Raw genomic sequence first — 17,563 nt, 5'->3', positions numbered from 1 at the left:
CAGACAGGTAGGTGTGTGTCACCTGGGCTGTCAGACAGGTAGGTGTGTGTCACCTGGGCCTTCTGACAGGTGTGTGTGTCACCTGGGCCTTCAGACAGGTAGGTGTGTCACCTGGGCCTTCAGACAGGTAGTTGTGTGTCACCTGGGCCTTCAGACAGGTGTGTGTGTCACCTGGGCCTTCAGACAGGTAGGTGTGTGTCACCTGGGCCTTCAGACAGGTAGGTGTGTGTCACCTGGGCTGTCAGACAGGTAAGTGTCACCTGTCTGACAGTGTGTGTTTCTGATTCTTCAATTACAAACTGTATTCTGCTCCTGTGGTCAAGTCTTAGTTGTATAAAAACCTTAACACTGTATTTCACCCCATGGTGATTCTTTGATGATAGTCTGATACTAGTTGTTTTGGGAGGGAGTTTCTAAGTGAAAATCAGAGAACTGTCTTTCATTGCATGGTGCTTATTACCAGGTACTAGCTACTTTTCTTGTACGTCACATCACAAGAGGTCATTGTCAACATTAAACCTGGGTCACAGTGTAACTGAACAGCTGAAAAGTTTTACATGGTTTTCTTTCAGTGTCATAGACATCATTTGGGGTTGGGTTTTTTTGTGTTTTTTTCAGCTTCTCTTTACAAACATAAAGAAAGAATTATTGGTTAGGAGTTATTGGCTATATATGTACATCAAGTCATTTCTCTGCACTCATCATGCATGATCAGCTGCAAAAGGTGTGTTTTTTTCGGGGGGGGGGGGGGGGGGGGGAGGAGGGTGTAAATTTAAAAAAAATTAATATCCCTCTCCATTTCACATTTAGAGTTGTAGTCTGTTGTACGTGGTTTGAATTCTGACTCACTGTACAGCACATGGATTTTTGTTTAAAGAGAATTTTGTGTTTGATGGTGGGGGAAAAACCACTGACTGGATATTGCCCAGTCACTAGTCAGTCACTAGTCAGTCACTGGTCAGCTCCAATAAAGTGAATTTTGTGTTTGATGGCGGGGGGAGGCACCACTGGCTGTGGATATTGCCCAGTCACTAGTCAGTCACTGGTCAGCTCCAATAAAGTGAATTTTGTGTTTGATGGCGGGGGGAGGCACCACTGGCTGTGGATATTGCCCAGTCACTAGTCAGTCACTGGTCAGTCACTGGTCAGTCAGTCACTAATCAGTCACTGGTCAGTCACTAGTCAGCTCCAATGAAGTGAATATTGTGTTTGATGGCAGCGGGAGGCACCACTGGCTGTGGATATTGCCCAGTCACTGATCAGCTCCAATGAAGCAATATTCAAAAACATCAAGGTAAAGTTTCATGTCGCACTTTCTTGGACCTGTATTTAGAAAAAAAGAACCGATGTTCCAAAGCATGTTCCATTTCCTTCTTACTCTTCCAGTTCATTCCTTGATAACTATGGATTCTACACAGTGCATTAAAGCAGGGTGATGTGTCTTTGTGATTACCAATTCTGTGTATGTTGAGAGATTGATATGGCTGAATGAAAGTGAGTGGTTTGATGTGTCACAGCTTATAGTTTTCTTGTCCCGGCAGAAATACATGAGTGAAATTCTGGAGCTTTCCCTTTAGAGATCATTTTGCCACAGTCCTAAGTTTTTCTGTCATTTTTTCTCGATCTGTATGCATGTTTCTTTTTTCTTTCTTTTTCTTTCATATGACGAGCCTCTACAATATGTATCAGTGGATATCAAGTGCATTGTTTGTACCGGATTTGGGGTCTCCAGGCTTGTTGAACCTGTTCCAGCGCACTCCTGGTGCTCACACTTCAATATCCCAGCCTTAATGGACACAGGTGTTCCTTTTCCTCAGAAGGATAATAGAACACTCAGAAATTATTGTCAACATTCCCATTTGTTTAGCCTGAAATGAATGCATTTGTTTTGTTCAAAAGCCTGAGGATCAAGGAAAACTGAATTTGTTGCCAATGTTCCCATCTGTTCAGCCCCAATCAAATGTCTTTGTTCTATTCAAAAGTTCTTGTCAGTGGTCATATCTGTTCAGCCCAGACTGAAAGCAGCATGATAAATTTACAGCTGATGGCTCTAGCCCAGCTGGGCCAACTGGAAGAGGTCCTGACCACCATGGAGAAGGGATTGAGAGGCAACAATCCTACCAGCTTTCGAAGCGGCATCCTTTATTCAGACACAGTGAGTGTGGTCTTCCTATTGTGAACAGTTCACTTAATGATCTCATGGTGACACATATGTCCAGAACTTTCCAAAGTTTACAACCACATATGCCAACACAAAACTTTGGTTCTAAGCTGTTTCTTTCTTGCAGTTGAGGGTTGCAAGTCCCCTGTTTGCTCCTATCTGTGAGTGAGATTTTTACATGCATAACTGTTGTTTTTTCAGCAATCTATGCTGCCAAACTCTTGGGGGTGCATGTTCATGCTGGTGAACACTAGGTAAAAGAGAAAGCCTGATAGCATGGCTTTACCACCTTGCCCTTGATAATAAAAAAATCTTTGAAAGAAAACCCTTCAAGCAATGTTCTGCTTTGCACAAACATTTATCCTCCATATGCAATTAAGATAGGGCACCAAGCATGTGCTAATTAATGTCGGGTATTGATGCAGAAACTTTATCTTGTAGTTATTAAGGAGTGAAACTGTATATACCACGGTGCACAGATTTCCATCTCCTGAACAAGCACATGGTCTGGAAAGAACAATACTATGAGAAACACTGCTTGATAGTGTCGTCATGATTCAGCAAAATATCATCAGAAAAAGTACTGGGTTTTCATTCTTTGGCAAAATGTCTTGCAAAGTGCTTGATTCTGGGAGCACACTGCTCATGTGGTCTTGAGAGTTTTATATAGTCATTCTGACATGGATATTTGTAAAAGTTTTACATTACCTATTTATAATTACTGCTATAGTTAGTAATATACCTATTTTCTAAAATAATAACAAAAGGAAATGTATATCAGAATACACACATTCACCAATACCTACACACACACACACTCACTAACACATGTAGACAGGCAGCTAATTTATTACTCATTTTGTCACAACAGATTTCTCTGAGTGAAATTCGGGCTGCTCTCCCCAGGGAGAGGGTGTCACTACACTGACAGCACCACCCTTTTTCTGCTCTCCCCAGGGAGAGGGTGTCACTACACTGACAGCACCACCCTTTTTCTGCTCTCCCCTGGGAGAGAGGGTGTCACTACACTGACAGCACCACCCTTTTTCTGCTCTCCCCTGGGAGATGGTGTCACTACACTGACAGCACCACCCTTTTTCTGCTCTCCCCTGGGAGATGGTGTCACTACACTGACAGCACCACCCTTTTTCTGCTCTCCCCAGGGAGAGGGTGTCACTACACTGACAGCACCACCCTTTTTCTGCTCTCCCCTGGGAGATGGTGTCACTACACTGACAGCACCACCCTTTTTCTGCTCTCCCCAGGGAGAGGGTGTCACTACACTGACAGCACCACCCTTTTTCTGTTCTCCCCAGGGAGAGGGTGTCGCTACACTGACAGCACCACCCTTTTTCTGCTCTCCCCAGGGAGAGGGTGTCACTACACTGACAACACCACCCTTTTTCTGCTCTCCCCAGGGAGAGGGTGTCGCTACACTGACAGCACCATTCACTACACTGACAGCACCACCCTTTTTCTGCTCTCCCCAGGGAGAGGGTGTCGCTACACTGACAGCACCACTCACTACACTGACAGCACCACCCCTTTTTCTGCTCTCCCCAGGGAGAGGGTGTCGCTACACTGACAGCACCACTCACTACACTGACAGCACCACCCTTTTTCTGCTCTCCCCAGGGAGAGTGTGTCGCTACACTGACAGCACCACTCACTACACTGACAGCACCACCCTTTTTCTGCTCTCCCCAGGGAGAGTGTGTCACTACACTGACAGCACCACCCTTTTTCTGCTCTCCCCAGGGAGAGGGTGTCACTACACTGACAGCACCACCCTTTTTCTGCTCTCCCCAGGGAGAGTGTGTCACTACACTGACAGCACCACCCTTTTTCTGCTCTCCCCAGGGAGAGGGTGTCACTACACTGACAGCACCACCCTTTTTCTGCTCTCCCCAGGGAGAGGGTGTCACTACACTGACAGCACCACCCTTTTTCTGCTCTCCCCAGGGAGAGGGTGTCACTACACTGACAGCACCACCCTTTTTCTGCTCTCCCCAGGGAGAGGGTGTCGCTACACTGACAGCACCACTCACTACACTGACAGCACCACCCTTTTTCTGCTCTCCCCAGGGAGAGGGTGTCGCTACACTGACAGCACCACTCACTACACTGACAGCACCACCCTTTTTCTGCTCTCCCCAGGGAGAGGGTGTCGCTACACTGACAGCACCACCCTTTTTCTGTTCTCCCCAGGGAGAGGGTGTCGCTACACTGACAGCACCACTCACTACACTGACAGCACCACCCTTTTTCTGCCCGCATGTGTATTGGTTTTCCTATCAAAGTGGATTTTTCTACAGAATTTTGCCATGAACAGCCCTTTTATTGCCATGGGTTCTTTATTTGCACTAAGTATGTGCTGCATATGGGACCTGGGTATATCATCTGATTGGAATGACTGGTGTCCATGTCACCAATCAAGGTCCAGTGGAGGGGGGGGGGGGAATACTGCCAAGTGTGGGAATCAAACCAGTGCATTCAGATTCTCTCGCTTCTTAAGTGGATGCATTAACTCTGGGCCAACATTCCACTAAATCATGGTAATTACAGAGGACTCACTTCACATACATACAACTTCACATACAACTCTCCATACATACATCATTACATGTGAGTCAAAACAAAATAAAAAAGCCCTGTCCATTATTGAACACGTATGCTCATCAGTACCATTAGTTTAGTTTCACTTCTTTTGTCTTCAACAGGTGCAAAGACTGACAGACCACTTTTCTGTCAAAGGCAACTCTGAACTGGAAGCAAAATTCAAGCTGGTTTTGGCTGGTCTGGATGCTGAAGGCCTTTTAAGTCCCCAGAATGTTGAACATTTTGTCAGTCGTCCAATCTTGCGTCAGAAGAAGGCGAAAACCTCACAGAGCTTCAAGACCAGGTTGAAATCGCCCATAAAGGTGAAATATAATGTGCACTGAAAGAAATTTATTTGTGTTTGTGATTGGGGCATGTGGTGTATGGTTTGCAAGGATTCTGTTTCACAAGTACTTCAGTGAGTAGACATGCCAAGATCAGTCTCAATCCAAGCTCTCTATAACATTCTAAAAATGAAGAACATTCCCCATTTTTGGACAAATATTCTTGTTCATCACGTAGAAAATGGCTAAAATATATTACATTGATACAGTTCACTGCTTCAACTTCTCAAGACATTCCTCAGTAGATAATGACAATGTGAAAAGTGTTATTTTCAAAATGACTAATGTTTTACAAAACAGTTGTGAAAGATACTGATGTTCTTATTGAGACAGCTTGGCAAAAGGTCAGGAACCATCCCATCAGTTAACAATGCCAAGCTTGGCATTGATGATTCTTGTAAATGCCATGATAATAATAGGTTTTTTATTTGCCATAGACTCACTCACACACACACACACCATGCAGACACAAACACACACAAAATATGAGGAGGAAAAAAGCATTTCTTCTTCTGAGTTAGAGGGCTGCAGCTCCCACATTCACTCACATCCAGAACTGAGAAGTGGGTTTTTGTAAACATGTATGACTGCTTCTCTACCTTAACATTCAAGCAGCCATGCTCGGTTTTGGAAGAATAAACTGCACTTAACAACAAACATTTTTAACAGCCAATAAACAGCAAGATATAAAATGCACAATTGCAAGTCATTTAATACAGTTTTGTCAGGAAGTAATTTAATACAATATAGGAATAAAATGTAAAATAATGAACAAAGGCACTTTTTCCAGCATTCACTTTTGTTAAAGGAAGAAAGAATAACGTGGGCAAACATTCTGAAATAACTGTCCCATATTCACTCTGTGAACCAGTCAGTGAATTTCTAAACATTCCTTCTGAAACTAGTGAAAGACAAATTCACATTGCAGTTACGTCTTAACAGCCAATAAAATGAATACTATCATCTAGGAACCCGTCAAATACATTCTGATCACTCTTTTTAAAAAGCTAAATACATGTATACTAAATGTTATCTCTTTGGAGTCATTCAAATCATATTTTTTTTAAACAGTCAAAAATTACATACTAATCATTAAAGTTTAATTTTAAAACAGTGAAAAATAGGTACCAGTATTCACTAACAGTTCTCAAACCCTGTCACCCACAGTCAGAACTGTTCTCTTGTCACAGTCGATCAAGCAAACATGTAATAAGCACCAAGTATTCCTCTTCCAGCATGTTAGGGATTGTCAAACATGCACTGAGTATTCAACTTGCAGACAATCAGACACACACCAACTGTTCTCTGTAAGCACTGGGTCTCTTGACCATGTGCTCTTCTTTCACACTCATTCAAACAGAAGCAAAATACACAGAGATAAACCCTGTGAAAACCATTTTACTTTTGTGAGAATAAAGATTAATCACTCATAACACAATAAATAAAAATAGATCCTTTGAAAATCACTTAATTAAGTGACTAAAAAATGAACTGAAAACAAAATAAATCATGAATCATTTTTAAATTAACTGACACTGAAAAATTATTTATTTGTAAGTTGATAATAAATCCTCTGAAAAACATTCAAAAGATTAAAAACTACAGTCATTCACGACATCTACTCAGCTTACAGAAACACATGTAAAGTTTAAAGAACAAACAACCTGCGATTATGGCTGAAATGATATATATTGAAACTGTAATTATTTGGCATCCTCCTTTGTCACAGAAAATGGCTGCTTCACCTCCTCCTCAACACCAGACTGAACAATGACAACATCTTTCTCTGGTTTGTCCCGAGCGTCAGTCTTGGTGCTCTCTATCTTCCGCACAACATCCTGCAAAACAAAAGGATTCAGCAATATGGTTTGAATGTTAATCCATACTGAGCGATTACCTGCCCTTTCTCTCCCTGTTGAAGTCTTTCACATATCGCACGCCTTATGCACACATCTCACGCCTCATGCACACATCTCAAGCTCAGACCTGTTTACCCTTATTTGTGTTTGGTGTACACCTCCTTAAAATGGTGTACCAAGCAAGTGTGTCTGAAACTGCAATTCAATCACTTTCAAGTACAAATCCATTATTATTATATTCATTGCAGATTAACATTATAATCATTCATAGCACTATAGCTTTCAGTTTCAACCATGTGACAGGGAGCCACCTCAAATATATGGGGGAGTTTGAGTGAAGAAGGGGCGAGGGGAAGGGAGGTAAGGGGGTGGAGGTGGGGACTGTGACAGTCATGTTTGTGGTGATTTGAGTCATGGTTCTACAGAGATCTGGGTTCTTTATCAGTATACCTGACTGCTTCCTTCCAAATTATGTCAAGATTCATTTCATAACTAACACATGGGACCCTGAGACAGAGAGAGTGAGAGAGGTGGAGGGAGAGTGACAGAGAAAAAAAAACAACAACACTGCAGTCAATGTTACAAGTAGATGAGAGAAAAGACTGAGGTGGGATGGGATGGTGATAGCAAGGCAGTGGTTCCCAGTGGAAGTATGAGGTGGGGTGGGATGGTGATAGCAAGGCAGTGGTTCCCAGTGGAAGTATGAGGTGGGGTGGGATGGTGATAGCAAGGCAGTGGTTCCCAGTGGAAACATGAGGTGGGGTGGGATGGTGATAGCAAGGCAGTGGTTCCCAGTGGAAACATGAGGTGGGGTGGGATGGTGATAGCAAGGCAGTGGTTCCCAGTGGAAGTATGAGGTGGGGTGCGATGGTGATAGCAAGGCAGTGGTTCCCAGTGGAAGTATGAGGTGGGGTGGGATGGTGATAGCAAGGCAGTGGTTCCCAGTGGAAGTATGAGGTGGGGTGGGATGGTGATAGCAAGGCAGTGGTTCCCAGTGGAAACATGAGGTGGGGTGGGATGGTGATAGCAAGGCAGTGGTTCCCAGTGGAAGTATGAGGTGGGGTGGTGATAGCAAGGTGATGGTGATAGCAAGGCAGTGGTTCCCAGTGGAAGTATGAGGTGGGGTGGTGATAGCAAGGCAGTGGTTCCCAGTGGAAGTATGAGGTGGGGTGGTGATAGCAAGACAGTGGTTCCCAGTGGAAGTATGAGGTGGGATGGTGATAGCATGTCAGTGGTTCCCAGTGGAAGTATGAGGTGGGGTGGGATGGTGATAGCAAGGCAGTGGTTCCCAGTGGAAGTATGAGGTGGGGTGGTGATAGCAAGGCAGTGGTTCCCAGTGGAAGTATGAGGTGGGGTGGTGATAGCAAGGCAGTGGTTCCCAGTGGAAGTATGAGGTGGGGTGGGATGGTGATAGCAAGGCAGTGGTTCCCAGTGGAAGTATGAGGTGGGGTGGGATGGTGATAGCAAGGCAGTGGTTCCCAGTGGAAACATGAGGTGGGGTGGGATGGTGATAGCAAGGCAGTGGTTCCCAGTGGAAGTATGAGGTGGGATGGTGATAGCAAGGCAGTGGTTCCCAGTGGAAGTATGAGTTGGGGGAAGGTGGGGATTGGGAGATGGGCACAGCCATTCATTGTGTGTTGCCCTCTTGGACTGACTACAGACAGGCCTCAATGGTGGTATCTTAACACCAATGGGCAGGCACTGACAGTGAACATTTTACTTTTATCAAGAGAACCTGTCAACATGAAATCAGCACCAACGTTAACATTGTGTGGTGCTACAGACTTTGCAGAGCACCACAGACGTGGAGAATGCCATGCTCAATGTGTAGGGCCAAATGGCTGAGCACTGTCTTTTCTCCACTCTGTTGTTGTGGAATTAGAATTTTCTTCAATAAAGTTTGCTATAGTATAAACAAAATTTTTTTTTAAAGCATAAAAATTGTACTAGTAAACCAGTCTGCATGTTTCACACACACACACACACACACACAGAGAAGAATTTTGTTCCACCCTCATTTTGTGCACCCTGACTGCCATGTCCTCATCTTTTGCATCATCATAATTTGTGCAGCTTTTCTTCAGATCTAATTTTTGGGGGAAATTGGTCAGTTGGCCAATGGAATGATTGAATTGAGGAAATAATGAGTGGTGATGCACACGCCCTCTCAGGTTTACTACATGTTTACTTCACTGGCGACTGTGTAACGCACTAGAGCAGCAGGAGACAATGTATCAGTTATGGTCACAACTAAATAGTGACATGGCCTTAAAATGCAGGAAAAAATACACTTATTGAATATCAAATCCATAACCATTGCCTGAGAGTGTGCAATTGTGTGTGTGCATGTGTGTGTGTGTGAAATTTTACTGTGCACTGCACTCAACTGCATTCACTAAGATGAACTTACCATGCCTTCTAGAACTTTGCCAAAGACGACATGTCTGCCATCAAGCCAACTTGTCTTCTTGGTGGTGATGAAAAACTGAGAGCCATTGGTGTCTTTGCCAGAATTGGCCATGGACAGCCAGCCAGCTCCGTAATGCTTCAGCTTAAAGTTTTCATCGGGGAATTTTTCTCCATAGACGCTGCGTCCTGTAAAGCAAACAAACATCCCACCAAAAAAGTAATGAACCCCATCACAGGATATTCTTCCTCCAACTCCCCCACCCTCTGCCCCCTGTTATTCTGAACTGGAAAAAGGGTGGTATGCACCCAGGCATGTTTTTGTGTTGTGTCTGCCTGCCTGCCTGCCAGCCTAACATAAATGGAGGAACAAGTGGTTTGTCAGAATTGTCTGAATGGGGAAAGAAGACTGTTGTGCCTTTATCAGGCTTTAATGTTATGTGTCAGGTCAGGTCATTAGATCTGCTACTGGTAACCTGTAATCCAGTACAACCTGTTCAGGGTCGGGTTGCCGGTGACTAAACCGGCACTCCCACCGCTCCCTTCCGGGACTGGTGAGGCGGGTGGCTAGACACCCTTATGGAGATCCATAAAAGGGCGTTGGCTCAGGAGAGCCACCGACGGCCATCTAGCTCCACCATGCTGTGTGCATGCCACACTCAGTTGGCCCCCGGGGTGTGTCTACCCATGCATGCGAAGTCTGGATCCGGCAGAATCTGCAGAAGAAACCTATCGGTTCAACGGAGAGGAAGGCGGTTACAGCAACGCACTGTGAAGTGCAGAGAGCAAGATGAGACACCAAAAGGATATCTTGGTCATCCACTGCATCCGTGCTCATCCTCCAGTCGTCTCGACTTAGTCTTGCCACTGGAAATTGGTGGACCCGGACGAGAGAGTGAGGTCGACGTTGCGCAACTCCTCTTCACTTTAAACAAACTCATCGCGCAAGTCATCAGTCATCCAAAATGACCTTTCATCCTTCATCATTTCATCCCCCCAAGTCCTGTGGCGACAGGCGAGTGACGAAACGACAGGTGTGGGTACACTGGCAGTCGCAGCCGCAGACCTGCACGCAGGCAGCTCAGGCCATAGGGTCGTTCTTCGTCGACAGGAGCAGCGATGGAGCTCGGCAGCCATCTGAGCGTCTGAGCAGCCCTCTTTAGGAATGCACTGCTCACCTCCCTGGCATGAGGAAGGGGCTAGAAAAGGTGCCCTAAAAATTGCCTGCTCCATATCACCCTGGCCAGCATACCGTGGCTGGCGGGGACCCTACATCAGTGGTCGAAACAAGAAAGAAAAGAAAAAAACAAGGATCGTTCCTCTCACCATTGGTGCTTGGAACATAAGGACTCTCCTGGACAGAGATAACGCAGACAGACCCCAAAGGAGAACGGCACTAGTTGCATCCGAACTCGCCAGATACAACATTGACATCGCAGCCTTGAGTGAGACTTGGCTTGCAGGCGAAGGCGAGCTCTGTGAACAGGGATCTGGTTACACCTTCTTCTGGAGTGGACGAGGAAGCGAAGAGCAACGTGAGGCTGGCGTTGGTTTTGCAGTAAAAACAGCACTTGTCAGCAAGCTAGCTGGAATCCCAAAGGGAGTCAACGATAGGCTTATGACCATGAAACTCCCACTGGCATCTGGCCAGAAGCACCTCACCATTGTCAGTGCCTACGCCCCAACCATGACCAACCCGGATGAAGTGAAGGCGAAGTTCTACGAGGACCTTCACTCTGTCATTGCTGCTATCCCTAAAGCAGATAAGCTCATCATTCTTGGGGACTTCAATGCTAGAGTTGGCTCTGACTACATCTCCTGGGATGGAGTGATTGGAAAGCATGGTGTGGGCCACTGCAACCCAAATGGATTGCTTTTGCTTCAGACCTGTGCAGAGCACGAACTGCTGATAACCAACAGTTTTCTGCCTCCCTACCCGTAACAGGACGTCATGGATGCACCCTCGCTCAAAGCATTGGCATCTCATCGATTATGTCATCGTCAGGAAAAGGGATAGGCAAGATGTACGGTTAACAAAGACCATGTGCGGCGCCGAGTGTTGAACAGACCATCGCCTTGTAGTCTCGAAGCTGAATATTCGAATCCAGCCCAAGAGACGCCCCCAAGGCCAGAAGGCTCCAAAACGGCTTAACATCGCTAAGCTGAAAAACATCACCATCAAACAGTCCTTTGTGGAGCTGCTGGAAGATCGTCTGGAACCCGCCTCTCTGGACAACCAGAATGTGGAGTCTGACTGGAGGACCCTGCATGAGCTGATCTATAGTACAGCTTCAGAGACCCTGGGACCCATGACCAGAAAGCACAAAGACTGGTTTGATGAAAACTGTGATGAAATCAAACAGCTTCTGGATGAGAAACGCCGTCTGCATCAAGCCTACCTGAGCAACCCAAAGTCCACAACAAAAAAGGATGCGTACGATGCCATCCGCAGGACTGTTCAGCAAAAGTTACACCAGATGCAGGATAAGTGGCTGAGTGACAAAGCTGATGAGATCCAGGGATATGCTGACAGGCACGATATGAAGAGGTTCTATGATGCCCTAAAAGAAGTCTACGGCCCCACATCCTCAGGATCATCCCCCCTCCTCAGTGCAGATGGGAATACCTTGATCACCGAGAAGGAGAAAATTCTCGAACGCTGGGCTGAGCACTTCAACAGTGTCTTAAATCGCCCTTCCTTCATAAATGATGAAGCCATAGACCGTCTCCCACAAGTCCCCATCAACGAAGCACTGGACGATCCGCCAACACCTCTTGAGACCCAGAAAGCAATCCGTCTGCTATCCAGTGGCAAAGCACCTGGCTCAGACTCCATACCAGCAGAGGTCTACAAGGATGGAGGCACTGTGCTGACTGAGAAGCTCCATCAGCTGTACTCACTCATGTGGAAAGAAGAGACGATCCCCCAGGATTTCAAAGATGCATCTGTCATTCACTTGTACAAGCGAAAGGGGAACCGGCAAGCCTGTGATAACCATCCGGGCATTTCCTTGCTCTCCATCGCAGGCAAGATACTTGCCAGGATCCTACTAAACCGCCTCACAGCACACCTTGACCAAGGTCATTTGCCTGAGAGCCAATGTGGATTCCGGAAAGAGTGCGGAACCACCGACATGGTGTTTGCTGCAAGGCAGCTGCAAGAGAAATGTCAGGAGCAAAATACTGATCTGTTTTCCACCTATGTCGACCTCACTAAGGCCTTCGACATCGTGAGTAGAGAGGGACTGTGGAAGGTCATGGCCAAGTACGGATGCCCTCGGAAATTTATTTCCTTGGTCAGCCAATTCCATGAAGGCATGCAGGCTCGAGTCCAGGACAATGGCGAAACATCTGCTCCTTTTGCTGTCACAAATGGTGTCAAGCAAGGCTGCGTCCTGGCTCCAACGCTGTTCAGCCTCATGTTCCCTGCAATGCTTACTGATGCCTTCAGAGATGGCGATGTTGGAATCGGCCTAAAGTATCGAACAGATGGCAAGCTGTTTAACCTCAGAAGGCTTCAAGCAAAAACGAAGGTCATGACAGACATCATCAGAGACTTTTTGTTTGCTGGTGATTGTGCCCTCAACGCTGGATCTGAAGCTGACATGCAACTCAGTGTCGACAAGTTTGCCACTGCCAGCAGGAACTTCGGCCTTACCATCAGCACGAGGAAAACTGAAGTTCTCCATCAGCCAGCCCCAGGGAAACCCTACGTTGAGCCCAACATCACAGTCAACGGTCAGAGACTCAGTGCGGTGGAGCGGTTCACATACCTTGGCAGCACACTGTCACGAAATGTGACAATCGATGATGAAGTGAACGTCAGGATTGCAAGAGCAAGCGCAACTTTTGGTAGACTCAATGCAAATGTCTGGAACAGAAGAGGCATTAGTCTTGAGACCAAGCTAAAGGTCTACAGAGCAGTAGTTCTCCCCACACTACTGTACGCCTGCGAAACTTGGACAGTGTACCAACGACATGCCAAGAAGCCGAACCACTTCCACACAACATGCCTCAGGAAGCTACTGAACATCAAGTGGCAAGACAGGACCCCAGACACAGAGGTGCTCGCAAAAGCCACCCTTCCCAGCATCTTCACCATCCTGATGCAGTCTCAGCTTCGCTGGGCTGGACACGTGGCGCGCATGCCAGACCATCGGCTGCCCAAAAGGCTCTTCTATGGCGAGCTGCAACAAGGGAAGAGATCACACGGAGGTCAGAAGAAGCGCTTCAGAGATACTCTGAAAGTCTCTCTGAAAGCGTTTGATATCAACCCCGACTCCTGGGAGGAATCTGCAGTGGACTGTGACAAATGGCGCGCTGCTGTGCACAAAGGCGCCAAGTTGTGCGAGGCCAACAGGACTGCTGCAGCTGTTCAGAAGAGGCAGGCCAGAAAGTCACGGGGAAACAAGCTCCCTGACAGTGGTATGCCTGTCTTTGTCTGCCCCAACTGTCAGCGAACATTTCGTGCGCAGATTGGACTATTCAGCCATCAGCGCATTCACAGATAGATTCATGAGCATCCTCACCCCCACCCCACCACCACCCTCCCCCCATCCCCCAGCTGGATGACAACGATGGTCATCATCGATCTCGATGGACACACCACCACCAATGTTAAGCTTCAACTTTCTTAGATATTTTGAAACACTTACGCTAAACACTGTCTCCCTCCTTCCTTGAGACACATGAGCACAACTTCTTTAAAATCAAAGTTCAGATGTGCTTTGCTTTTGTTCCATTTGCATGTTTAGCTTTGTGAACATATCTAAAACAAAGGCAAACATTCAAGTGAAATCCATTTTTACCACTGATTTTATTTTCCTTTAAATTAATTTCAAAAACATCCGAGAAATAATCAGCATGAAGAAATTAGTCAGGACTCATTTGACAAAAAGAAAATGGTGGTGGTGTTTTTTTGTTGTTATTGTTTTTGGTATTTGTTTGTTTGTTCTTCTTTGTTTATATTTTCATTAATCATGCATGCTGAACAAAACAAAGGACATGAATATCACATTATCACAAAATCAGGGCTATGTTTCTATCCAAAAATAGAAATTTAATAAAATGACTCACCACCAGTGCCATCACCCCTTGTGAAATCACCCCCTTGGATCATGAAATCTTTGATGACCCTGTGAAATTTGCTGCCTTTGTAGGTTAGTTTGACGCCTTGGGCTTCCTGAAAGGACAAAAAAGCAGACAGACTCAGAATCATGTGACACTGAAAGGAAACAAGTTCATGATAGGAAACACTCACTTTTCAAAAGAAGCAAAGCCCTCATGGCTCATATGTGGAAAGAAAGAAAAAAGATCGAAAAAAAGGGAAAATTTTCATCTACAAAGTCACCATAAAAATAAATTAGGAGATAAAAGAGATTTATTAATTCTCTAAGTCTGCTTTGTATATATGGTATGAAGTAAGCTTACTGAATTTCTAAATTGTAACCTGAAATTTCCAGGCACAACTTAAAATCACAAATATTGCACGAGCAAATGCGAGGAGATAATAAATGAGACTGAAATTGTGAAAAATAAAACCCCAAAACTAAATTTTTCACTTTCAACTTAATCCTTTCAACGGTTCAGTCACTGATCGGCAACTTCTTAATTGAACGCTTCAGGTGCCGATCAGCGACTTGTACACTCAACACGTCAGGCGCCTATGACAACTTGTACACTCAATTTACCAACTTCGCTCATTCTTTTTTCTGAAACCGCACACGTTCGAAATGTTCACGTGTTTCCGGAACGTCAATTCTACGTTTGAGTTGCAAGTTTACGCACGTTGTCAAATATTTCTGAATTTATTTAGCAGATTTCTCCAGTCAATGCATGGCCAGCACTTCAGGAAACAAACGAATGGGTATTTACAACACCACGGAGGCATTGCAAATGATTTTAGACGATAATTTGCCCGCTGGAGTGCCGATTGCTTACAGCGACAGTGGAGAAGAATTTCCCAGACCGGTTGAGAATGACTGACAAGTAAAACGAAAGACATTTAACAATGTACAAAGACATTTGTGAAAGGAGCCATGAAACATTACAGTTTTGCAACATACAGTGTGTGTGGTGTTGGTGTTTCCAAATAGGATGTGGTGTTTTTTGTGTGTATGTTTGGGGTTTTTTTTGCTATATCAAACTGACACAAATATATTATTTAACAATGTACAAAGACATTTGTGAAAGGAACCATGAAACTTTCTAGTTTTGCAACATACAGTGTGTGTGGTGGTGGTGTTTTCCCTAATGGAATTGCTGGTGATTGTGTGTGTGTGTCTGTGTGTGCGCACACACGTGTGTGTGTGTGTGTGTGTGTTCTCATCTCTGCACATAGGTGAGTGCACATTTTATTACATTGTTATGCCTATGTTTCCAGCTGTATTTCTCGGTCTGTGTTCATTTTTCACTTGAAGTAGATACTTTTTCATTTTCATCAACTGATTTCAAGTTCAGTCAATGTGTTCATACAAATAAACATGCTTGTCAATATCATAATTTGCATTCTTTGCCCTGTAAAATGAGCTATGAATGAATGAGTAGAAGCGAAGTTATGGCAGGTTAAAGTGGGTTGGTAGTGACACAGTTTTCCCTTTTCTGCACAGCTGGTTTAGACAGAAGTGTACTGCTGTTCATCTGGTTTGTACAGTTAGCTAGCGATGAATGGGTTAAACAGACTTTGAAAATGAAAGTTTAATTAGTATTTCACTTTGTTTTCTCACACAATGTTTTAAGTTAATTTTTACAAACCTTGTCTCCCTGAGCCAGTGACTTGAAATTCTCGGCTGTCTTTGGTACAGTTTTGCCAAACAGTCCAATGACAATACGCCCAGCACTCTCACCTCCTATTTCAATGTCAAAGAAAACCTGAAACCAAAAAACACATTTTATCAGAAGGATAGAAGTTTTATCATAACCTTTTATCAGCTATTTGAAAATCATTGCACAATCCCTATAAACTATATGATTTTGTTTAACCAATTTATATTCCTCACAATATGGCAAGGATGTGCGTCCACTTTTTTTAACACATCAACTGTGACAGTACAACTGAATATTTTGTCACTTTTGTGAATTCTAGGTTTCCAGTCTACACAACAAATGCTCATCAAGCAATGATGAACACATCCAAACCCAACCCCAGAAACACATCACATCAAGAGATTATTCAACCATTCAACCTAAATCTTAACTTGGAATCAATTGTTGTTTTTTGTTTAGTTTTGGTTTGGGGGTTATTGTTTGCGTTGTTTTTTTGTTTTTTTCTGTTGTTGTTGTTGTTGTTTTTTTGTTGTTGTTGTTTGGGTTTTTTTTTTTTGTTGTTGTTGTTGTTTGGTTGTTTTTTTCCTCTTTTTTTTTTCTTGCTTGTCTGCTTTTTTTTTTGCTTTTTTTTTTTTGTTGCTTGTTTGCTTTTTTTTTTTTTTTTTTTTTTGTTGTTGCTTGTTCATGTTTAACAGATGTCATACTATACCTGAATTTTTAAACTGTTTCAGTATATGTATCACTTGGGATAGACATGTGTGCACTGAGCTGTGTATGCATGCATATGTTTACGTGTGTGTGTGTGTGTGTGTGTGCAGAAAAACAACGATGTTTATTCAGCTTCGGTCCTATCTAAAAGTTATCAGAATGGATATGGAAGTTATTAGCCAATTGTACCGTTATGAAGATATAGAAAAATACTGCTCTGTACAGAGTGGGGACGTTGCCCAATACGACATAATTTTACCGTCGATTCATGACAACGAAAGTAAAACTGAAAGCAGATTCAATACTGAAATAATCTCCGTTCTGCTAGCTTATTTTGTTTTGCCATTATATGATAATTTATTTGTGAATATTCCATTATATTCTAGTTTCACAACCAGAACTCAACAACAGTACGAGCACCAAGATTACTAAAAGCAGAATGAAAGAAGAAGTTACTGAATCTGATGACCTGTCAAAAATGTATTATCTGTCTCACGATGCCTGCACGTTCTCACCTTGTCAGTTACTTTAGGGCCTTTAGGTTTGTCCTCCGCAAATGCAAATGCTTGCACAAGCAGAATGAGCACAGCTCCACTTGTTAACATTTTGAATCTGTTCAAATGATTAAAACAACGTCCTTATTGTTTCGCTGCGTCGCTGTGTGCACACACTTCCAGGGCAGTGGGTGCTTGTCGCTTAAACCGGAACCATGAGGTGTACAA

General features: G+C 44.3%; 2 protein-coding genes across 2 annotated transcripts in view; one reads left to right on the top strand and one right to left on the bottom strand.

The window, feature by feature from the left end:
- The window catches only part of LOC143297241 (pentatricopeptide repeat-containing protein 2, mitochondrial-like), a 19,591-nt gene extending 12,981 nt beyond the window's left edge, over positions 1-6,610 (top strand). The window contains exons 7-9 of the mRNA XM_076609481.1: positions 1,220-1,294; positions 2,042-2,155; positions 4,882-6,610. Coding sequence (XP_076465596.1) covers positions 1,220-1,294; positions 2,042-2,155; positions 4,882-5,103 — 411 coding nt within the window. The 3' untranslated portion in view covers positions 5,104-6,610. The remainder of the gene's footprint in view (positions 1-1,219; positions 1,295-2,041; positions 2,156-4,881) is intronic.
- On the bottom strand, positions 5,588-17,563 carry LOC143297243 (peptidyl-prolyl cis-trans isomerase B-like). Its single transcript, XM_076609483.1, has 5 exons — positions 17,357-17,563; positions 16,122-16,238; positions 14,445-14,550; positions 9,373-9,557; positions 5,588-6,941 (listed from the first exon to the last, which is right to left on the bottom strand). Exons 1-5 carry the CDS (start codon positions 17,444-17,446, stop codon positions 6,807-6,809), a joined length of 633 nt encoding a protein of 210 aa, XP_076465598.1. The 5' UTR covers positions 17,447-17,563; the 3' UTR covers positions 5,588-6,806.

This window comes from Babylonia areolata, chromosome 22, assembly GCF_041734735.1.
Source record: "Babylonia areolata isolate BAREFJ2019XMU chromosome 22, ASM4173473v1, whole genome shotgun sequence".
Lineage (NCBI taxonomy): Eukaryota > Metazoa > Mollusca > Gastropoda > Neogastropoda > Buccinidae > Babylonia > Babylonia areolata.
This window is presented reverse-complemented; position numbering and strand designations above follow the sequence as displayed.